Source organism: Ammospiza nelsoni, chromosome Z (genome assembly GCF_027579445.1).
Source record: "Ammospiza nelsoni isolate bAmmNel1 chromosome Z, bAmmNel1.pri, whole genome shotgun sequence".
Classification (NCBI taxonomy): Eukaryota; Metazoa; Chordata; class Aves; order Passeriformes; family Passerellidae; genus Ammospiza; species Ammospiza nelsoni.
This window is the reverse complement of record NC_080669.1, coordinates 25,870,025-25,894,613: the sequence shown is the minus strand read 5'-3', so window position 1 is coordinate 25,894,613 and position 24,589 is coordinate 25,870,025. Positions and strand designations below refer to the sequence as shown.

Below are 24,589 nucleotides of genomic sequence, written 5' to 3'. Positions count from 1 at the left end.
AACATAGCTCTCTTTTTACAAGGCAAAAGCCTGGGGCATTTGTTATCCCTGCCCCAATCTGGACTGCTGCTTTTGTGTGTTCTGCTCTTTGGCTGCAATGATCCCTAGACATATGCTTAGCAGTGAAATCTCATAAAAACCTGCACAGGGCAGGTGTTAATTTTCAGAGGTTTTGACCCAATCTTGTTGGCATTTGGGCCAGGGAGCAACAAATGTGTTTTCTTCAAGCCAGGTTTTTGCTGTTTCTGAAACACATTGAGCTAGATGAGGAAAAAATACTACTTCTGAAAAACTGGGGAGGCGGCTGAAGGAAGTATGCAGCCTCTTCGCATTGTATTTGGAGTCATTTTCTGGCTCAAAATGTAAGAGAATATTTTATTCATAGCAGGAAGAAAAGAACAAGTCAAAGAATAAAACAGGGGCTTTGGCCAAATCATATAAGAAGTGCTTGGTGACTGCAGGAACCAATATCAGCATTCGTTTGTGTACAAAAGTGGAGTTGTGTCTAATTCTGGTGAACAGGCAGGAGAAATATTAACTCTTTCTTCTTCTTTCTTTCTGCAGAGTGGTCTTGAAATCTCTTGATAACTCTCACCTGAAAATTAGCAAGTGCCTCCAAATTGCCAGAAATGCCCATCTGTTCACCTTTGGCTGTCTGCCTTTGGTTCAGAGCACCTATAGACTTCAGAGAAGATAACATTTTTAGAAATAGTGAAAACTCCAAACTTGGAAATACTTTATCATATCTCTCTGAATGGCACAGTGAAGCTCAAGTTAGTGGTGAGGACCTCTCTTTGCTAGCTCAGTGTCAGTAGGATGAGGCATGAGTATTGTTTGTGTTCATATCTGTTGTATTGCTCTGAGAAACTTACTTTCTTGGAACATTGTGACCAAGGGTAGCTACCTGTGTAGCATCAACATGAAGTGAATTGTACCATAATGTTTGACCTGCTTGTGTATGGTTTGGTAAAGTCAGATTTCCAGAGAGCTGAATATTAAGGATCTTCAAATAAGACTTCCAGATTCAAAAAGGAGCCAGTGGATGACAGAATGAAGAGTGGGATAGGCTCATGGTATTGCTCATGCGAATTCAGCTGTGGCATATGCACAAGACTAATTTCATCTCTTCAGTTTCCAAATTATTTTTGGTTTGGGTCAGCATTAAGGCTATCTAAATGTTACTGTTTTTGTTGAGCATCATGTCATAGCTATTATAGTATGTGATTTTCAGGCTTGTTCATACTTGATGTGCTACTTTTTGCTAATCATGTGCATCAACAGTTCTTCTACACGTTAACATATTTTGAGGCTGTGTAGGAGTTATGTGCCAGAGGGAGTAAATCTAGCTATGTATATAAGGTGAATTACAAATGCAGATTATACGTGTGAGAATCAGGGACATTCCATACCAAAATACTTCATTTGAGTTAAGTGACCTTTTTGAAGAACTCCATTAGCTTGGTAATACCAGAGGTTTATCCATTGTATACATCAGCTCATGGGGGGCTGAAATAAGACATTCTTATCCAACTGATATATGTACTTTCTCTCAAAAAAAAAAAATAAAAATCCATCCCAGCTGTCTGATACTCACCCAGTCTTAAGTCAGGTTTCAGACCCTTTTCTCTGCAGGCGTGTATCAAAACCAGAAATGTTACCTTTGATGTCAAACCTACTGGGCACCTTTCGTATGAATTGAAAGAGGAATGGTGTTAGTGGACAGCAGTCCAAGACAGTGATTTTGAAGCAGAAAAGTTGCTTAACATTAATTTTCTGTTGTGCACTTAGAAATTGAACATGTTTATGTTTAGGAGTGTGACTGGGAAAGCATTCGGGTGTCTGTGAGGCTCAGGGTCTTTGGGTAGCTATTCTGGCAAATTTTCACAGATTGGCCTATATGATGAAATCTTAAAGTCCCCGTTAAAGTCATTGACCAAAAGTTTTCATTGAGTGTCAGGAATTAGACTGAACCTCGAATTTCAAGGTCTTGTGGCTTTTGCTAACTGGAAGTAAAGTTCAGGTTTATTACCACCCGAGGAGCTAGAATGTACCTAGTCTATTGGAACCAGTGAGATGTATCCCAGAGTCCTGAGGGAATTGGCTGATGTAGTTGTCAAGCCACTCTCTGTGGTATTTGTAAAGTCACTGTAATCATGATTTCACCATTGTATTGGTGAAGTCCCAGTGACTGGAAAAGGGAAAACATTGTACCCATATTTTAAAAGGGTGGAAAGGAAAACCCTGGCAACCAGGGACTTCCCAACCTCAGCACCTGCCTGGGAATATCATGGAGCAGATCCTCCTAGAAGCTGTGTTCTGGCACATGGAGAACAGAGAGATGATTCGAGACAGCCTGTGCAGCTTCACCAAGGGCAAGTCCTTCCTGACCAACCAAATGGCCCTGAATGATGGAGTGACCACGTTAGTGGACAAGGGAAGGGCTATAAATGTCATTTATCTGAACTTCTGTAAAGCCTCAGACAGAGTTCCTCACAACATGCCCGTCTCTTAATTGCATAGAGATGAATTTTATGCATGGACTGTTAGATGGATAAGAAAGTGGTTGGATGGTCACATCCAGAAGGTAGTGGTCAATGGCACAGTGTCCTGATAGACATCAGTGACAAGTGGTGTCCCTCAGGGGTTCATACAGGGATCAGTACTATTTAATGTCTCCATTAATGACATGGATGAAGGCACTCTCAGGAAATCTGCAGGTGACACCCAGCTGAAGGATGAGATGGCATCCAGAGCAACCTGGACACCTTAAGACCAAGTTTAACAAGACCAGGTTCAGGGTGCTGCACCTGGGTCAGAGCAACCCCATGTATCAGCACAGGCTGGGCATGAGCAGATGGAGAGCAGCCCTGTGAGAAGGACTTGGGGGTGCTGGTGGGTGAGAGGCTGGACATGAGCCAGCCATGGGCACTCCCAGCCCAGAGAGCCAAACGTGTCCTGGGCTGCATCCAGAGCAGCGTGGGCAGCAGGGGAGGGAGGGGATTCTGCCCCTCTGCTCTGCTCTGGGGAGAGCCCACCTGGAACCTGCATCCAGCTCTGGGCTCCCAGCACAGGGAGGACATGGAGCTGTTGGAGTGAGTCTGTAATAGGGACACCAAAGTGATTATGTGGATGGACCACATTTCCTATGAAGACTGGTTGAGAGAACTGGGTTTTTTCAGCCTGGAAAAGAGAAGGTGTAAAGGTGACCTAATTATGGCCTTCCAGTCCCTGAAGGCAGCCTACAAGTTGTTTTTACAAGTGCATATAAGGAAAGGACAAGGAGCAGTGGTTTCAAACTGAAAGAGAATAGCTTTAGACTATATGTTAGGAAGAAATTCTTTACTGTGAGGAGCACTGGAACAGGTTGCCCACGGAAGCTGTAGATACCCGTTCCTGGAAGCGTTCAAGGACAGGCTGGATGGGGCTCTGAGCAACATGGCCTAGTGAAAGGTGTTTCTGCCCATTGAAGGAGTTGCCATAGGTGGAACTTTAGGTCCCTTCCATGGCTATTTCATGATTCTATGTTCTTAAAAAGGCGCAAACTACAAACCCCCAAAAATTGCTTGAGAAAATGACTGTAATCTTAAAATACACATTCAGTATTTTTTTCTTAGGTGGAATTTCTGCTGAAGATTCTCACATTATCATTAGCAGATACAGGACTTTCTTGATCAGAGACTGCTTGCTTGCTGATAGTATCTGGGTGTCTTTACTCAGGATATTAATGTATGTGTAGGAGGGGTCAGACAATAATTCCATCTTATTTCTCTCCCTTTGCAGGCCCTCTACAATTCAATCAAGAATGAAAAGTTGGAATGGGCAGTGTAAGTATGCTTCTGTTGTAGAAATTAGAAGTTTAACAGTAGTACCTGCGCAGTAATCTGTTTATACATCCTATGTCACCATCTGTGTGGGCTCCAAAACCTGCAGAAGATAGCCAGTGTACATAATGAGTTTGCTTTATTGCTAATGAATGACCTGGCAGTATACAGCCTCATCTGTTTCTCCAGCAAGGGGAATTGTTAATGATAGGAGCCAACTCCATTTGTAAGGAAAGAGGACATTTCATTTAGTAGGAAACTTCAGCCTGAAAAGAGAGAAATTAAATCCTCTGTTGTTCTATGTCTGCATAAATAAAACAGAAGTTGACGTCTCCCTTTATCTTTCTGTTCATTGTGTCAGAGCCACTGAATAGAAACACACTTCTTGGATTGAGTTTCCTGCTGTTGGTTTATTGTCTTGGTTTGTCTCCTGATTAAGTATGGATAACTTGACAACAACCTAATGTGAAAGATGATAAATGGACAAAGTCTGATATCACTCCCTCCAATCCTTAGTTGATTTTGACAGGATAACACTTGTTAACTATGTAAATGCCGCAGATGAGAAAAAACTTCAGTTTCAGATTTCTGATTAAAATGACATTTCCCTGTGCTTAGGCTTTGTGTAGTCTAATTATGACAGGAAAGGGCAGAAGTGTCTACTTTTGATTTTGCCACTTGCAGAACAGTGGATTTTGGTATAAAATAGGAAAATGATGTCTTACATATATTTTGGCTATACAAGGGTATTTCCCTGTGCATATTTACATATGTGAAACTTCACCTTCTTGGGAACAAGGTATGTCTGGAATGCATGCTCCTGCACCTCTTATGCTAGAATTTCTAGCAAGTGCCATAGGTCTTGCAGGCCCAGTGGCTTTTTTTATCTTCGTTGTTTTAAGTTCATGATCTGCAAACCAATTTCTTGTTAGGATGTGCAGCCTCACAAGAGCAACTGGTTCCAAGTGGGATTGCTGTCCCAGTTCAGAAATGTGCTAGGTGGTGTCAGAGTAGTAAAGAAGGTGTGCTTTTAATGGGAATCAGCAAGAAGTACCATCTCTGATGAGTATTAAAAGTCATGGTGGGAGACATTTTCACAGACTGTGTCTTCGACCTGGAACACGCTGTGTGAATCTTATATGTCACACCAAAGCTGTTTGCCAGACACTGTCACAGGTACTTTAGAACCAGCAGAATCCATTATGTGAGTTTCTCAATGTCAGAATTTTCCTCCAGCTCTTGCCAAGAAACTATACCGTGCCTAATACACTTGGGCAGCCTCCAGGTAGCAACTGGCTCATGACTGGCTCTGCTCCTGTGAACCTCAGTCAAGGTGATTTATGAGATCTTGCTGCTGTATAGGTGGTAACTGCTTTGGCATTTACATAGTCTAGTCCATGTCCTTGGTTTGGGGGAAAATTCTAAACAGGCTGGAAAAGTGGTAATTCAGACTCTTTCTTAAATAAGGCTTTGGGTGGATGTAAAGCTACTTTTTTACAGGAGAATGCTCACAGGTGCCGGTTGTTGGCTCCAGTCTGAGACTGACACATAGCTAGGACTGATGTTACAATTAATTTCTGTGATGAAAAACAAAGCTCATTCTGGGCATAGTCAGTACCTTTAGAGCTGAGAGTACTGGCTGAAGAAGGAAGTGTGAAGATGTTTCTCTTCATTTTTATAGAGATGTGTGGTTGGTGTAAAGTAATAACCCCAAGAAGCCCTGGGGCTGCCTGAGCTTGAGGGAGGAGGCACATATATATCTCTTGCTCTGCTGTTGTGATCTGCAGAGAAAGCTGAATGGGAAGGAAGCATGGTCAGTTTTGTTCTGGTGGGACCAAAGAAAATCCTGTCTCCCTTCCAAAGATGATTCTTTTGCTTCCCTGATGCAGTTGGCAGGGTAAGAAGAGGGAGGTAAGGCAAAGATGACGATAGGACTCCAAACCTCCGTATAAGCTCTCCTGCAATGCTGGCATTTTGAAGGAATGCCTTTCCGCCAGCCAGAAATCTTTTGAGGATCTAAGGTGCTCATCAACTAACCAAAGGTTTAAGAGCTGCTCTGGAAGTACATTATTTAGTGGGTTAATGGCTATCAGTAAGTCCATAGACAGGAAAGGGTAATGGTGAAACATAAGATGGGGAAGGACTGCTATCCAATCCTTATACTACTAGTTGTGAGCTAGGTGTGTTATTATCTTAAAGAGTTTGCACATCTTGAAGAGTACATTTCCAGTAGAATTATAGTCTGATCCAAAGCCCACACAAAGAAAGGGCTACTATTGACTTCAATTTTGTAATCATGAGAAGTGACACCTTAATCAGCAGATATTCTCCAGAGACTTTCAGTAGGAGTGTTCATTTATCCTTTTTGAACAGGAAAGCATGAGTACAGCTCTGAAGAGAGAATTGCATTATAGTTCTTGTTCTGCAGTACTGCCTGGTTCAAGTTCTCCACAAAGTTAAAAGTGAATAATCTGTAAAATAAAGAGATCTGACCTGGAATTTATACTGAACTGGTGAATGTGGGATCCTGAGAACACATTTTTGCTCCACACTGCAAGCCTCAAAGGTGTGAACTGTTCTTCATGTCTGTTGTGGATGGCCTTAAATTTGAAACATTGGAAATTTGAAATCAACCTTTAAAAAGGTTTTTGATGGATTTAAACCAACGCATATGTTTGCCTGGATAAAGTACAGAAGTGCTTTCAGTGGAGGTTTTTGTGAACTGGTTGTTCTGTCCGGAATGGGTTAGGAAGATCCAGCCACAGAGGCAAAGAGATAGGTTGCCTGGCCTCCTAACATCCCTTCATTGTCTATAATACTATATCCTCCCAAGGTTTTTAGGTGTTTCTCATTCTTTTACTTTCACACTGATCATTGTCAGCTTTAAGCTGAAAAAGAAAAATCTATTTGATTACAAAGTTGCCAGAGCTAAATATGTTTTATTTGCCTGATGTCTGCATGGAAATGTCATGGTGGCCATTACTGTTTTCCTTTGTTTGCAATACTGTGTCTGTTTACTGTTGAAAGTAATCAGAGGAAAAAAATCATCATCTTAAAACAGGTGATGTAGAATTAATTTATGAACTCCCAAAGCACTGCTTACAAAATTGCTAAAGCCAAATGGCTGCATTTGAGTCCGTTTTGTCCCAAAAGCCTTCTCTCAGCAGAACAGTGTAGTTTTTTTTCAGGAGAATCATTTGGTTTTTAACTAGCCAATGATATACTTCTCTAACCAGAGGTGTTTACAGGGACATGATATATTCTTTTTTTTGTTTATCTGAACTACACTGATAAATTATCTCCTTTCAGCCAAACCAAAACGGGTCATTCAGTTAGTGATGGTGGGAAAGAGATGCTGCCAAATCAAACTGTGATGCTGAGATCAGGGTAGTTATAAAGACATCTGTGCTGAAGCTCACCTTTTTGTAGGTCAAACTGAGAAATCTCTCCCTGTTATAATTAACTTTTGTCTCCCAAGTTCTAGGATGCTTCTGGTTTGCAACTTCTTGATTGGTTTTAGAGTGGGGGTCACATGGTATTCAACCTGGTTCTCTTCCTTCCCTCCCACTGGGAAAGATGCCAAAACTTCTCTCAAGTCAATTTCCTAATGCAGATGCTGCTAGTTTCATGGATGCATATTACAAACCTGAATTTTTTTTTTCACTTGCAATGTTTAAATTAGAACTCAACTTTCTGCTGTGTCATATAAGGTTGCAATTTGAACAAATGCAGAAGAGATGAAGCAGAGTTTTAAAAATGAAGGGCTTGACTGCATGGTTCCAGATCAGTGATTTCAGAATTTTCCAAGGCAGAGCCTCAAATTGGACCATAGATTGTAAAGAAATAATTTTATTACTGAGAGAATCAGATGATGCTTTTCTCCCAGAAGACAGAAATGGGACTTTCCTGTATAGGAAAGTTCTTGGGAGAGGCAGGAAATGCTTTTCTTCACCAAAATGGCAACATCTGGATTTTTATTTTTTTCACATCTATGTGTTTAAGAATAACGGGCAAACTCTTTCTAGTCGTCAGTTATCATAAATTTGGGAAGGAAAACATCGCTGTTTCAATGCTGTGACTGCAAGTTGATAGCACAAGCAGGTCCTGGGTTTGGTGTGCTGGTTCTCATGGGCAGCCAGAGGGTGGTTACTGCTTTCTCTTTAGCTCCTTTTCCAAAGAGACAGGTTTACAGAAGTGAACTGAAGCTTCTTGTTTTGGGAAGCCTTGCAAACATCATGTGCCATAAGCAGAATCTTAGAGAAACTCTACAGATGGTAATCTTTTCCTGTCACCAGTACCCTGCAGAGAAGAGACACTGTAGGTCCCATTTCCTATGAATGGAAAGTGGGACTTAAGAGAAGTTTTGTAGCCATCAACCCTTTTCAATCATCAAGGAAGAGTCACCAGAGGAATTGCTTCCAGACCCAAGTAGGGAATGATTTTCCTCTGCTGATCAGGGGCAGAAAAATCTCATGAGACTTCTGCAAGCCTAATTCAACCTTCATGATGATGTTTTGCCTACTGAAAGGTGTTTTGGAACCATTGTGGGCTTTTTCCCCCTAAATGCACAAGATTTCATACTTCCTGTATGAAATCTAAAACAGAGGCAGTGGTCCTGCCCTCCAAAAGGATCTGAGCTAATGCCTGTGTGACACCACGTCCATGACTCTGAACATACCTGCACAGAGATCGCCACTGACTCTTACCCACATCACTGGAGGCCTTCATGCTGGGGACGTTGCAGCACCTGGATGGTCTGTGAGAGCCATCTGAGGATGGGCAGGTAGTCACACTCCCCACAGTTTAGGGTTTCAAACAAAGATCAGTTTTCAGGTTTATGTATCCAGAGGCTTCCCTGAATTTTCTGCAATTCTTTCTTACAAAAGTACCCTTAAGGCTTGTTTGAAGTAAGCTCAGATTTTTAAATCCCTGATAAACAGTATTTGGGAACCTATCTATTCAGCCAGCTTTGGAAGATACCTGAGGGAAAATTAATACCTGAACTTTTTTTGCTACTTTGACATTCCTCTGAATCATCTTGCTTTCTTCTTATGTTTGACCACTGAAGTAACATGGAGTATTTGGGCAAATGAGTCTCAGATCCTCTGGTTTACATCCACTTCTTGCTTGTAATGAGTCCTTCCTGCCTCTTTGTCTCCCGTCATTGCCTCTTGCAGACTGATTTGTGCATCTTGCCCTCATGCATCTTGTCAGAGCACTCAGCTCTCAGAAATGCCTGAAGCGTCTGAGTCTCAAAGAAGTCCCGTTTTCATGATAGAACAAAAGACCAGTTCAAGGTTTGTTCAGTGCTGCCAGCAGTTGTGACAGCTGATGCTATTTTGTCCTTTCCACCATGTCTTTTGAGGAATTCCGGTTTTAACAGAATTGCTGTAACTAGAAGTACTGAGTTTAAGAGCACTGCCCCCAGCTCTTCGTGGTGTCCAGGATCCCCCACAGGATTGCTCATCCACCACTGAGGCTGCTTGATTAAAGGTACTAGTATATTCCCACAGGACAATAGATCAGTATACAGTAATTCATTCCCATAACTCCAAAGGAGATAGCTTATTCTAGGAAAGTGTTAAGCCTTTTACTGCAGTTGGTCTCTGCTGACAAGGAGAAGTCTGCTGTGTCCTTGGCTAAAATCCCAGAATTCACAAGGCACTTCTGTGTGACAAATCAGCCTGTGTGCTTATGCCCTTTGAGAGATTTTAGTCTGGATTAAGTGCCTCAGACTCATGTTGAGAGAATTTGCTTCTGGAATGGACATATGTCTAAGAAACACATAACACACAGTGGTTCCGACTTACCAGCAGCTAGCAAGTACACCCATGTAGGGTAGAGACAAGTGAAATTGTCAGAAATGCCTACACCTTTTCAATTGGGAGAGTGCTTCAACTAAAGCATATTTGCTTTGACTAATAAAAAAATTTTGTACAACTTTCTGTGCTGGAGTGGGAAAGCACACATCAGTAGGCTAAAGATGCAAGGACTGCTCTTCCTTGCAGGAATCAGGTCTTGAAGTAAAAGTTTTGTTCTTCTTAATTAGGAGACTTTGCAAGACAACATCATGAAGGTATGGTGCACCTCCTGACTATATTTCTATAATTTATATGATGTGACCAAAGTCAAATGCTTGGGAATATGCCCTGCTACTACAGAGTTCACTAACACAGCCCTCGTGTTTCTGGATTTGTTTTCCTTGTTGTCAAACCAGTCTCTTAGCTTTTTTTCTCCTTAAACTAAGTTATTCCCCAAAGACCATTTCATAGAATCATAGAATCACAGAATCATCATCTAGTTTGGAAAAGATTTCCAAGATCATTAAATGATGATCTATGACTGAACATCACCCTTTCAACTAGGTCATTGCACCAAGTGCCACATCAATTTGTTTCTTGAATGCTTGCAGGGATGGTGACTCCACCATCTCCTTGGGAAGTTTGTTCCAATGCTCAGCCACCTTTCAGTGATGAAATTTCTCCTGGTGTTCAACCGGCTAGTCCTCTCTTCATTCACTGGTTGCCTGGGAAAAAACGCCTACCCCCACCTGGCTACAACCTCCTTTCAGGCAGTTGTAGAAGGTGATAATGAGCCTCCTTCTCAGCAGAGCTGAGGATAAGATAGATTTGTTGCTGTAGCCTGCAGTTCTTGGAAGACATTTTTTGAATGGTCATTCCCACAAGCAGCCATGGTAGCAGTGTGTTCCTAAAGGAGCTTCTGGATTGATATGTGCCTTGCTAATTGTCACATAAGACATACTTTTGAATGTATGGATGTGTTTGGAAGATCTGCTTGAGCTTGCTCTCTCTCTGCCAGTCATCTGGGTCCAGTGAGATGCATCAAGTTGAGGTCCACCCCCAGTGGGTTAGCAATATTAGCCATCATTATGCTCAAAAGATTTTTTTTTTTAATCAGATGCTAGTCTCAGCAGGTGTTGCTACCACGACTTTCCAATGACAACCTTCATACTCCCTGACACACCTTTCTTAGTCACCTTGAGGGGAATGTATGCGGATTTCAAAGGATGAAGGGCTACTGTGTAATCTGGCCTGTTCTCTGAAAACTGTTGTCCTACTGTTGTGATGGACACCCTTTACTTCTAGGTTGCCTAGTCCTTTTTAGCCTTTGCCTGTAACAAGCAAAAAGGTATTTATTAGTCAGGTAATGTTTATGACTTGCATTGTTGTTCCCAAGAGCTCTGTGGAATACATTGCCCTAATAAGTAACATTTTCAGCAGCATTTTATTTCCAAAGTAAAGATGACATAATTCACCTAGTTTGGTTTTTATTTTTAAATTACTGATTTTATGCTAGTCAGCTGAGGAAAATAAAGAAAAAGAGGTAGAGTCTGTGTTTCATAAGCTAAGTTAAGGGGTAAGCCACAGTGATCTGTAGTATTCTAATTCTTTTCATCTACATGTGAGCTCATGAAGAAATTGGGGATTTTTCAGCTGAACCCAGCAGGCAAATATTTCCCATTTTAACACTCAAATACATGGAATTAAAAATAGCCAAAATTGGAGGACACAGAACACTTTTGAAGTCTAATCTTCTGAGACAATAATGGAAACTTGGCCTTTTTGAAAATCTGTGTCCTGTGCTGGTGAAGTAGGTGAACTGAAACTTTGCTATAATATGTCTATATTTTGATATATTTCTAGATTTCTCCCTAAGTATGGCCCCCTATAAAAGAGAGAGGTATATTTTGACAAGGAGTGTTCAAAAATTGCTGAAATGAAACTTTGCTGATCAGTCCATCCTTCATGCATGATTTTCACTGCTTTTTAAGGGATGAAGAAGAGAAAAAAAAATCTCACTCGGATGGTACAGACGAAAAGGATAATGGGAACCAGACAAAGGCTGTCAGTCGAATTGGCAATTCAAATAACCCATTCCTGGACATCCCTCATGACCCCAATGCTGCTGTGTATAAAACTGGATTTCTGGCTCGGAAAATCCATGCAGATATGGATGGAAAGAAAAGTAAGTAATTTTTCAATCCTAATGTGTTATTTTCTTGTTATGTCTTCACAATGCCACTTGCCAGTGAGCTCATGTACTTCTCAAGGCGAATAGTGCTGCTTCGTTAGGGGAAATAGCAGCCCTAACAGGCAACACAACAACTGGATTATCACACTCTCACTGTTAGGCCAGAATTTACAATGCTCAGTGCCATTTGCAGCAGCTCTAATGCGTAAGAAGTAAGGTGATACAGCAAAGCTTTGTGAATTTTTGGGCTGAAATATGGTGCTGTAATAATGGTTTACAGATAGAAAATAATTTCAAGTGAATTACAGTAGCTGTTCTGCAGTAATTTGAGAATTCTCCTTTTCCTTATGTGACACCAGATTGTTTTGGATTTCCCCTCCTCTCTGGGTCTGTCTTTAAAGAAAGACTGTTCTTTACCTCTGTTTAGAAGGTAGTGTTCCCTTCCATACTTTCCCAGACTTGGGTTACATATCCAATGAAGGGTGGCAGCTTTTGGCACCAGCCAGCTTTTTACTATGCAGTTCCTCCCTGCCCCTTTCTTGTACTAATCCTGCTATGTCTCTTACTTACTTTAATTATCTTCTTCCCTTCTTGTCCTACTTCTGTTTGCGATGTACTAATGCCTCTGATGCACCTGTGTGTGTTTTGTTGTTTGGATATCTTCATTTCTTGTCTATAGATCTTGGAAAAAGCTGAGGTTAGTCAGAGCATCTGTGTTTTCCCCATAACTGTTGATGATTGCCTATTCATGATTCACATTGGTGGGCTAAATCCCAAAGACAAAGTCTGGCTTCATGATGGGTTTCCAGTAACAGCCAGTTTCTCCTAGGCTAAGCTCTTTGGTGTTCACATGTTTTGCTAATCTATTTTAGAAGGTACAATTAGAGGTCATATTTTCAAGATGGAAGGTAACAGCGGGACAACTGGATTCAGATAGAGGTGTCAAAATCAAGCTGACCTAATTCTTTGTGGTGACTGGATACTCTAAATAGGCTCGTCTTTATTAAACATCTTCTTATTCAGCCTTAATAAGTAATTGTATCTAGTTGCCTTTATTAAATTATTTATTTAATTATAAATACCAGAATTGTTTTTTATTTACCACATTGGCATTCTGGAGATAACTCTCTTATGAGTAATGTAATTAGGGCCATGTTTTCAGAAGTTCCTGTACAATTTAAAGGTCTGTCTTTCTGAAAAAAGTTGCATTCTGGCTTTTCAGGTGCGAATAAAACTTTTTTTATTTGTTTGCTTGTTAGACCTTTTCGTATTTCATTTTCTAATGGAGTCCTTGCAGGGCAGAGATTGGCTTGTATGGGATTTCTAATGAAGTGATATGCTAGAATGCTCATCTCTATTTTCTCAAGAACCTAGTTCTGAGGGCTAAAGCACTTAGCACTTGGAGGAGAAGGATATAACAGGGTCCAGTGACTGGAAACTGAACTGAACAAATGCCACTTAGAAGTAAGGCCTGTTTTGCAAGATAAGAATGATTAACTTCTGGGACAAGGGACTTGTAATCTCTTCATCTTTACTTTCTGTCTTCAGATCAGAATGGGATGCCTTTCTGAGTGTCATTCTTTAGTTGTGTATGTATTAATTTTGTTATAGTGTCAGTGATACACTATATGGATGCTGGTCAGTGATGGGTGCTTGGTGTGGAGTGAGCTTAGATGCAGGCTTCTGGTCTCTGGTGATGTGACTGTACAGCCATGCCTAATTCTCTCCCTCTGTTGTACCTGAATTTCAGACTGGATCCTTCAGCCTTCATGTTGAATTTACTTCCCCCTGCCCCACCACTGCTTGTCTCTAGGAATTTATGGGCTAGATATGTTTCTCTGTTATGTTCTTCAACCTCTAATGACTTTGGCTTTCTTGTGGGGTTGGCTATTTTACATATGATGTTGCTTGGCATCTTTCTCCTTTCTCAATGCCAACTTGGGTGTGCAGCAGCAGTAAAAGGGAATGAGGCTGTGGGGAGACACTGCTTTCTGTGTAGTATCCCACTAGTTCTGAGCAGATCCTGCCAGCCTGCTGTGGCATGTAGAAAGACTGCTTCTTTCTGAAAACTGCTATGGTGCAAAGCTCAGACGTAGTTGTGTAGGGGCAATGTCTGCCTGTCTTCAAGAGCACAAAGACTGGATCTCTGTGGCTCTTTGTGGCCTGCTTTCTGCATTGCTGCTGTTCTTTCTGATCCAGTCCAGGGCGATCATCAGCGTTGTTGTATTGCTTTCTCTCAGAGCAGGTACATGCAGGCACTGTGCTAAGTTGCATTGTCCTTTGAAAAAGATAGTTTGAAGGAGGTTTAACACAGGACTAATGTAGCTCTCCTGTAGTGTGTACAAAGTGTAAAAATTGACCTGATTTAAATGGGTTTTCGTTTGTTTTCTTTCCAGCTCCCCGGGGAAAGCGAGGCTGGAAAACCTTTTATGCTGTGCTGAAGGGAACGGTCCTGTACTTGCAGAAGGTAGGGGAAACCACTGTCTTTTGAAAACTAATTAAAGAGGGATAAAGCAGCATGCATCTTCTCTACTCTCTCAGTGTACCTCCAGGCTCCGTTTCCTCGGATGCACAGCATGGCTGATCTCCCTACCCCCACCTATTAACACACACATTCAGGCATGAATCCTCTTGTTGACACCCTCTCCCTTTTCACAATTTCAAGTTCAGTTCCACTGCCTGCATCCATATGTGCACCCTGTAAGTTCCAATGTATGCCACTGCTGCCTCACACATCTGAAAAAACAGCTAGCTTCACCAGCAAAGACAGTGTCATCTCTCAGTGTCATGCATGCGTCCTCTAGGCTGCTTTTAACTTTGCATTTCATACGTATGACTTCCCCTTCTGTAAGGTTGTCCTCCTTTCCCACCTTTTCATGGCACACTTTTCTGCAGTGCCTGCAAGACCAGCTGCAAAACAATTGAACAACAGCTTGGCTTTGGTAGGAATCTGCAGCTTCTGTTCCTTTGCAAAATTGAAGGATAAAAGGATACTTTTTTTCCACAAAGCAAGAAAGGGCTGGTTTCTAACAAATTGTGCTTCCTGACAGCAAGGTGTCTAAAAAGATAGTCAGATGAAACCCTTCAAGCTTTTTGTTGCAAGCTTAAATATATTATAGTACATTTTTAACTACACTGTTAGAACATAAAATGCAACATATGAGTGAGAACTGTCAAAATCAAATAAATGGCAGCAGCTAAGTAGGTTGTTAAGGCTTTTTGCCCTCCAATTTAGATGAAATATTCATGGAATAGATACTGCTTGTCCAGACTGCCCTATATTGCAGAAGTATGCTTATTTGAAAGCTGTTTTACATTTTCACTCAAAACCAGGTAGTTTTGTAACTATCAGGAGTGCGAGTACATACTGCTGTTTCCTCCTCCCCTGCTGTGGCTTTCTGAAGTTGTTGGTTTCACTGGAGCCAACCTGAATAGTCTCTTGAGAAGAGTGATTTGAATCAGATTATTATAGCATGAGGTTTACAAGTTGAATGCTTGGGGTGCAGTACCTTTTTGAGGGGGCTGAAATCCTGAAACAGACAAAACAATCTGCAGTCAGGATAGAAGATTTAGGCTGTAAGTTGGGTGTGATATGCTCAGAGCCAGTGCAAGAGACTAAAACTAAGTCAGCTGAATCCAAAGTCCTTTTGTTGGGAACATGTTCAGGTATTACTAAAATGCCTTCATGGCAGTCTTGTACTTGCCCTTTTCTGACCAAAATGGATTAATGTGCTTCAGTTCCTGAAATAAATAATCTTTAATGTTCACCTGAAAAAACTGCATGGTTCTGCGAGAAATAAGAAGACTTCCTTTTTGAAATACAATATTTAATTCCTTATTTGATATTCAAGGGAAAGAACTGAGTATACTGTCTATTTTAGTACCTTAATTACATATTTTTATTACTATTGCTGGCATATTAGTTTAAATGCTTTCTGTTTAATAAAATGTAGAGATGCTGATGTAGCATGCAAATTTTCTACAGAATGCTGCCCTTCCCCCTGTTACCCTCCATGTTTTCAGGAGCAGGGAGTAATTTCACATATGACTGCATTTCATCAGAATGAAATGCATTGTTGGAATTTTTGTTCTTATTTGTTTGTTAGTTGTGTATTTTGCTCTTCTCAGAACACTTGAATTCAGTAGTTACTGGGCACTACTCTGCAGAGCTGCATTCTCCTATTTGCATGGGAGCCATCCGTTGTGTTGAAGGCATCTTACTGTAGCACACTGCCAAGTAAGGCTTTTGTCTTTGTGCTGTGAAAGGTTGACAGAAGGTTGTGATGGGAAGTAACTCATTCCAAGAGTGATGGGGCAGCTGTGAGCCTCTCCACAGTGCCTCTGGCCCCTGCTCAGCCACATGCTGCAGCTGTGAAAAAGCCTGTGATTTCACCACCAGGGCTTTCCTTCAGCACTCAAATAAACTTTACTCTGTTAGAGATGTAGATCATAGAAGGTGAAGGTGCCAGAGTTAAAAAATACACAGCTAGACCAAGTAGTTATAGTAAAGATTGCTGCGCTGCTGTTTCCTTCTGTAGGGACTGAAATTATTCTAATTTTAGGGAGTACTGAAGCATTTTAGAAAAGTTTGATTTCTTTGCAGAAGTTCATAGTTCTGGAAATATCCTGGCAATAGTCTGGGTCAAAGGATTGCCTTGTCTCAGTTCACCTCAGTTCTCTCCTGATTATAGAGAAGGTGAAGCTGATATGGTGCAGTAGGGCGGAGTGCATTCACAAGCACGTCCTCTTTTTCTCATTCCCCGTATACCTGTGGAGATGACATCTGTAATGGTGGTTTCATTGCACTATTCAAGCAGGATAGAGAGAAATCTCGCTGTACAAGTGCTGTGTACGCACAAACACATGTACAAAACTCTGCAGTATTGTGTTCTGTGTTCATCTGTAACTCAGCTGTTCCCTCAAGACACTATTGTAATATAAATATTAATTTTTCATAGCATCTGTGAGTCCCCCAGTGGGCAGTGTGATCCCAATTCTGCCGTCTCTCTGTTTGCACTGCTGTTCTCCTTGTTTTGCTGTCAAAGGCAATGTATGAGAGTGTTTTATAGATGGTGGTCACTTGAGATTTACTGAGAATTCTTCTGGACAGCCTTGTCTCCTTGCCCACCTTTTTTGCCCCTTTGGAATTATACCAGTGCTAATTCCCGTGGTGCATATTGTTTTGTTCTTAAATAAGTGATTTAGGAGAAGCAGTTTCTGAATTAATGAGCACAGAGAGCACTGGAGGTGCTCAGTGAAAATGTTCACAATTAGCCAACTAAACATGCCTGTGCAGTATTGTATAAAGTAAGAAGTTTGACATGTTTGGGACATTGGCTATGTCTCTGGGCATCCTCAGGCCAAGGTTAATTTCCTGCCCTCTGTTCATAGCAAGAGGAAATTGCAAAGTAGCAGCTTGACAGAATGTCTGTTCACTAGACTGACATGGGATGTGATGTGCATGTACAAGAGAAGCTTATAAGGAGAGGACTTAAGGCTGACCTCGCTTCCTTGCTAGAAATTGCTTCTGGGCAAAAAATGCATTACATGAACCTTTGCGTTTTGTTTGGACTCTTCTGTAAGGTTTGCAACATCTTTGCTGTTTGATGTGGCACTTTATAATTTTGCAGGCTTTGGGTCTTTTTACATAAATTTTCTCAAATTTCCTCTGTTAAAAATTAAAAAAAAAAAAAAATTGAGAAAGGCCAGACTCAGTTGAAGTGTTTGGTGGTGAGACTTTCTGAAAGAGAATCTTGCAGCTGCATGGAGATATCCATCCATGGTGCAGTGACTGATAAGAAAAGACAAATGTCATTCTCGGGTTTACCAGAAATGTATTTAGAAATATGCTGACTCTGGGTCATCAAGATGTGGGAAAGTCATTCTCCAGGAGTTTGAGAAAGATGAATTCAGCATGCCATTGCATTGTACGCAGCACTCACATCAGCCTTCAGCTGACAGACAGATCACAGTTTCTTTCTGGCTCCATATATATTTCTTGCCACTATCTAGGTCTAACTTTAGAGAGCTGCCTTCCATTTCAGCTCAACCTGAACGCTGACACCAGCACATCATAGCACATGCTGTCCTTGACGGCTTAGGCAAAAATGGATGTTCCTACTCCCCTAGCATTCCCTACCAGTTAAAAAGAGTTGAAGGCCTTGGAGAAGGAATTTTGGCAGCACATTCATGTCCTTACAGCTTTCTCTGAGGCTGGCAAACTATGTGGAGACATTTCCGGTATGCTGATCAGTGCCTTTGGAGAAGCTGGCAGCGCCCCAGCTGTCAAGGTAGATTGCAGCCAACTGATCTGGTGGGATTAGCAAGGATTACCATGAATACTTTCTGTTGGAAAGGAGGGTTTATCAGCCAGGGCTGCTTCTGGGGCTGCCCAAATGTGGACTTCTTCTGAAATGGATTTAGTCACCAGAGCAAGTTGTAGACATTGGATGCAGCTCACAGAGGAAGCTAGAAGGCAACAAGCTAAGTGATAGCTGACACTGTCTCTAGGCAGTAGTACAAGGTAAAATAGAATATCATATGTCTGAGGCCTCTGTAAGTTCATTTCCTGGCTCTGAGGTTTTCCCAGTCTTCCTGGACAATGGAGCCAGTCATTTCCCCCAAAACTACCACCAAATAAATCAGCTTGTGAGCCCTTACAGGAAGGGGCTTGACCTGAGGTTTTGCCTCCTCCATCTTCAAGGCAGGGTTTGCCAGACTTCCTTGAAAAAGGTTTGAAGAAATGCCCTAAGTGGGCATAGGCAAAATCCTTCAAGACTGACAGATGCCTTCAAATCTTGCTGAGTCTCAAATTATGAGAGATGGAGGACATTTGACTTTGCTCACTGCTAGCCCTTGTAAACCCCTTATATCACAGATGTTTAGGTTTGCGTCTGCTCTTTGGTCACCTGTGCAGTAATGCTCTGCCTTTTTGCTGGGCCTGCCAGACTTACGGTGGTGCCCTTGCCTAGCTCCAGACAGAGGTGGTGGTGTGGCAGGACTGCTGGATAGCTGCTCTTCTCAGGTTAAGTGTCTGAGCAGCAGTGTGGGAAGTTGTGGGCCTGCACCAGCAGGACCTCCCTCAGAAAGGATGAGACATGACAGAGGAGCAAGATGCTTTCTCTCACCTTCTAAGAGGTGGTCACCACAGCTGGTGACTTCCTATCCTGGAGACCCTCAACCAGGAGAGCCCCAGCCCAGCCTGGCTGAAAGCTCAGATGCCTTTGGCAGTGGCATAGACTCCTCTGGCTGCAGTCCTGTTTGGTGTCCTGCCAGAGAAGTTCTGTAAATGAATTCATGCACATTAACCAGCTCTTCTCTCAGGCGGGTGTCTCCCTGGCTGTGGAAGCTAGTGCTATCCCTGTATGTACATACTCTGCATCCTGCACTGTGTTTCCTGCTAAACCTTATCTCATAAATTGTGTTCAAGTGCAGGATCAATAGTTACCATGCCTGCAGGGAGTTATTTCCCTGCTTTGCAGCTGTCACACTTGGTGCATATTCCAGGTGAAACTGATTTCTGTGATACACTAAGAGGGAGAAATGGAGTCAATTACTGACTGCTTTGGCCTGCTCTGCAAAAAAAAAGTGATGCAGCCTTGCTGGAAAATCACTTCTCTTTCAAAAAGCTCCTGGCTTTCCCAAGCCGTTTACAGTCATGTGGGCTTTCGATGGAACCTATGGCTACATTATGTCCTTGTCCAGCTTCCATCACTCAGAAGATCAAAGACTGCTTCCAGGCTGCTGCTTGCAAAATAAGAGTCCCTGTTTTTGTCATCTGGTGTTAGGAATGGTACCGTTACTGTGTCAGAAACCCAGATAGAGCTGTGCTTGCCATTTGTAGACCCTCATCAGAGGGAGGTAAGGGAGTTTGCTATAGTTTTCTTTGTGGACTTGGTGAGGAGGCTTCTGTAGTGTGTGAGGACTTGCCTAGGAGCACCTATGAAGGTAATTGGTTGAGAAAAATTAAAAGCAGGCAGTAGAGGCTGAGAACCTAAATAGCTGAGCAGTGGAGTTGGGGAGCTGATTATGAGGGATTGTTGAATTGAAGACAAATAATCCACAGCTGTTGTCATAGTCAAATACTTCCTGCTTACATCTCTTCCTGTCAAGCAGACAGTAGAACTACTTCTCTCCTTTGGAAAGACATCAAAACAGAGAAAAAAAGAAAAAAGAAAGAGAAAGGAAAACATGTTAAAGGTAGTGGAAACCACAAGTCAGGTTACACTTAGTTCATATACTCTATTACTATTTCTGAACTCTGGAATAAGGTTTTTTCCTTAGGCTAAGGAAGAAGGATTAGTACATGCAGAAATTAAATGCCATAAATTTTCCCCCTGCTATCTTCTGCAGGATGAATATAAGCCAGAAAAGGCTTTGTCGGAGGAAGATCTGAAGAATGCGGTTAGTGTACACCATGCGCTGGCATCCAAGGCAACAGACTATGAGAAGAAACCCAATGTCCTCAAGCTTAAAACAGCAGATTGGAGAGTCCTGCTTTTCCAAGCCCAGTAAGTGCTCTCCTCATGCCACTCATTGAGGAAAGAAAGCAGTGCTGAAGGAGGAATAAATTTTTGCCTGGACAGGTTAAAACAGAGGCTTAAGAGGTTCAATCTGTTTATTTGATCAGAAATAAGATTAAGTAGTGATGTGATTAGAGTGCACAAATAGTGCATGAGAAAGAAACATCAGGTTTTAAGAGGCTTTTTAATCTAGCTGAGAGAGGCGTAACAAGATGCAGGAGCTAGAAGCTGAAGCTCCAGGAAATTCAATTTGGAAGCAAGATAACAGTCAGGGTGATTAATGATTGAAGCAGATGACCAAAGGCAGTCTTGGGTTGTCTGTCTCCTGATGTCATCAAGTCCTAGCCAGATGTCTTTCTAGAAGATATGCTGTGGTTAGAAACAAAGTTACTAGTTAATACAAGGATGATTTGATAAAGTTTTTCATGCTGTGATATCCAGACATAACAGATGACCCGCCTTTTGCTTCTGAGCCCTTTTCTACTGAGATCCATATTAAACGTCCTAGAGATCTGTGGTTACCAGCCCAACCAAGACCTTAGGACATATGTCGGAATCAGGGCATTAGTTGGCTCTGTCAGCTGTATTACTGGGACTGGATTAGGGAAAGATGTGTGCTAGGATGAGGTATGGACCTAAGCACAAGCCAGCCTGTGACTGAGTTACTTAGCACTAACTGCTTGCAGACATAGGCAGGAAGGCAGAGCAGACTCTTAAGACTTGTCCAGTTTTGGCTATTCTGACTTTTAAAATACTATAGAAGGGATGGAAAGAGGTAGACAATGCTGAGTCAGCAAATGCTTAATATGTGCTGCTTCCTCAGGAGCCAAGAAGAAATGCAGACCTGGATCAACAAGATTAACTGTGTGGCTGCTGTCTTCTCTGCACCACCATTTCCAGCAGCCATTGGTTCTCAGAAGAAGTTCAGTCGCCCACTCCTGCCAGCCACCACAACAAAGCTATCTCAGGTGAGACATTTTTACATAGTGGGTAGGTGGTAATGATTTCTCTTTCTGTCCAGACACTGGATGGTGGTCTTTGTCACCGTTTTATAGCTGTTGCTGCTAGTAGTCCTAGGAGGAGAAGGCTTGCATCGTAAATCTCTGCTCATTTCCTCGTGCAAGATTTGAAGTGGGGGGAGAAAAGGAACAGACTCAAATACAATTGATTTATGTTTTTGAAGAAAATAGTACCAGATAAAGAATTTTCTTTTTGTGCTTATGGCCCTGCAGAGTACATTTCAGATACTGATTGATGGAGTTATTTTGGGTTTGAGTGTTTATGAAAGCCGCTTATTTCAGAAGAAGCGGACATACTCCTGGTCTTTGGCTTTTTGAATTGGTAAAAGGTGAAAGCTGATGCATCAGACAAGCATCAATTATATTTCTCCCACTAGATTTTCCAGGCTCCATTTATTAGCTCAGGGATTTAATGTATAATATATATTTATAAACTGTGTCTTAAATTAATTTCTTCAGTCTCCCTTGTGATCACACAAGCTTAGCATCCCGTGGCAAGGAGTTTCACAGCTCTACTGTTCTTGCACAATTACACGTATTTCTGCTTGTCTCAGACTGCCTGTGTCAGATGCTTGTGCCCATAGCTTTTTGGGAGATGCAATGCCTGCCTGGAATTCATCCTGCATTGGCAAGAACATGATACTGATTGTGTTGATCAGATTGACAGAGTGACAGAGGTTATACTTCATGACATCTTCCTATAGCTTTTATAGTGATGTGCCCATGCTGGATTGCTTCTTAAATGCATTTGTTGTTTTTTTTTTTTTTTTTATTGTCTTCATAGCTTAGCAACTATCCTTAGAAATCACTGTCTCAAAACCTGTGTTTCTGTAAGGATATGGGTTTTTTTATGTTGCCTGTGCTTTTTCTCTCTCCATGACAGCAGCCTTTCTTCTTACATTGTGGTGACTGACTTACCATTTTTTGTTCTGGGTTAAAGTTTAAATCGTGTTATGTAAAAAAATTATAAACTGGTCTCATCCTTTTGGTTTTAGTTTTTGGTCATGCATACCTTTTAAAAATACAGTATGGTGCTTCCATAATTTACCCCCAGTCACCAAGGGAAGCTTTTTTACTCGTTCTGTATGATTGTTCCATTTAGCATGTCGTTTCCTAGTCTTATTGTTTCCATTTAATCTGGAAAGGGAAAAGATAGATCATGACCCTGTGGTTTGTATCCTGAAGAAGGAGAGACATGAAAAGTGGAATAAGATAAGCTGTTTTAGATAAGGAGAAGAATGTTAAGTGTTCAAAATAGATAAATTCAAAGGCAAGCAGAAACATGTCTGCTTTCATCTGTCAGTGTGGAAAAGCTGCCAGCAGGCTGTTTCTCATGAAAAAAACCCCACAAATTGTCAGATCCCTGTGGTGGATGTTTGGGATTTTATTGAATGAGTCATGATGGACACTACTTCTTCAAAGGGTCTGTTCCTGGTCAGCCAGAAGTCAAGGTGCAGTGAGGGCTTAGCATGGGTAAGGAAGAGAGGCTGGACATGATAACAGGTTGTGCAAGATCATTGTACCAGATTTTCTTTCAAAAGCAGAACAGTGTATGATCTTGGTTAGTCCAACCAAGGAGGTGTGTGACAAAACTATATATAAAGGAACAACCAATCTAGAAAAGACCTACTAGGGTGTTAGGCTTTTTCTTTTTTTCTGAGAATGCACAGCACGCACAAAAGGTCCAGAGATGGTGCCCTGGAAATGACAGGTGCTGTATTAATAGCTGCTCAAAGACCTCCTGTCATCAGGCTGTAGAACTCACTACCATAGGATGTCCCTGGGACCAGGGAATCAGCACAATGTAAAGAGTGATTGGGCACTAATGAGAGAGCATGCACATTTAGAGTAGTAACTAACAGTAATGAGAATTTTTTGGCAATCAGTAGCAATTGGTTTCAGCCCTACCATGTTTAGGCAGAGGTAAATTATCCCACATATTTCTCTCTTCAGTTCTCCTCCAAAAGAATTGAAACACAATATTAGCTGGGTCTTAGCTATCATCATCTATAGAAGTTTTCCCCTTTCTGCTGTTTTCCACAGCTCCAGCGAGCCAAGAGGCTCAGTCCACAGTGTGACTCAGTGCAGTGCAGGCATATCTGAGCTAGATTTGAAGCTGTGGGCTTCATCTGAGCTGTGGGCTGTGCTCAGAACCATACCACAGAGGGACAACACTGGCAGCTGCAGCTGTTGCCTCGTCTGAGGTGAGGTGCCTACACAGGAGCTGACCTGGGTACTACCTCTTGGCTAATTCACCAATATCTGCATGATCATGTGTCTATTTAGGACTTACCTAATTCAAACATAATTTCAGATCCAAGCCTAGAAATGGACGGAAGGCCATCCTGCAGGAGATGAGGGAAGGTTAGCTGACAGATGGACTGGAGGAAGTGAGTGGGCCTGGGTTTATGATAAAGGAAATTGCCTAGGAAGTGGGAGTAGCAGCTCCTCACTTTCTCCAACTGCACAGTGGGATAAAAACCAGTAGCAGCTTAGCAAAAGGAGATACTTTTTGGGGACTGGACAGCCCTTCCTCTTCTGAATGCATTGTATTGTTCGAAACAAATAGAAACCACACACTAGAGAGCTTTTGGCAGCGCAGAAATAGAAGGAGGGGCCCTGACTCTGTGTCTTTGCTGTCCTGGAAGGAACTCCTTTAACAATAAATAACCTGAGGCAGAGTCTTCACCTGTCTCGTTTTGCCCTTGGTTTGTCTGCATACACAACAGTCTTAATTAATTTACAAAAAAATGTGTTAGAGCAAAAGTGTCATGTTGTCAGTATTGCTCGGCAGCAAGCTGCTTCCATTGCTCACAGCAAGGCAATGGATGACAGGTTTGCTCTCTTTCCTAGTGGCATCTGCTAGCTGCTGAGTTTTTCTGCAAGGTTGGCCACTTTGAGTGCCTTTGAGAGAGCTGTTGGTGGCAGCGCTTTGGGATGACAGACTTTATCAATCTAAGAAAAAGAAACTATGAGGTATTATTGTACAGGAACCTCTCTATTTTTCTTTGCTTATTGGATATTTTGGATTCTGTCACCTAAGTGCCTAATATGTTTCTGAAGGATGAACAGCTGAAGTCCCATGAAGCTAAGCTGAAGCAGATCTCCACTGAGCTTGCTGAACATCGCTCCTATCCTCCTGACAAGAAGCTCAAAGGCAAGGAAGTAGATGATTACAAACTGAAGGACCACTATCTGGAGTTTGAGGTATATATGGAAAACATTATTACTTTTA

General features: G+C 41.8%; 1 protein-coding gene across 1 annotated transcript in view; it reads left to right on the top strand.

Annotated features, from left to right (window-relative positions):
- Window positions 1-24,589, top strand: part of PSD3 (pleckstrin and Sec7 domain containing 3) — a 46,944-nt gene that overhangs the window by 6,700 nt on the left and 15,655 nt on the right. The window contains exons 2-7 of the mRNA XM_059492850.1: window positions 3,781-3,824; window positions 11,614-11,807; window positions 14,210-14,280; window positions 20,166-20,323; window positions 21,159-21,303; window positions 24,418-24,561. Coding sequence (XP_059348833.1) covers window positions 3,781-3,824; window positions 11,614-11,807; window positions 14,210-14,280; window positions 20,166-20,323; window positions 21,159-21,303; window positions 24,418-24,561 — 756 coding nt within the window. The remainder of the gene's footprint in view (window positions 1-3,780; window positions 3,825-11,613; window positions 11,808-14,209; window positions 14,281-20,165; window positions 20,324-21,158; window positions 21,304-24,417; window positions 24,562-24,589) is intronic.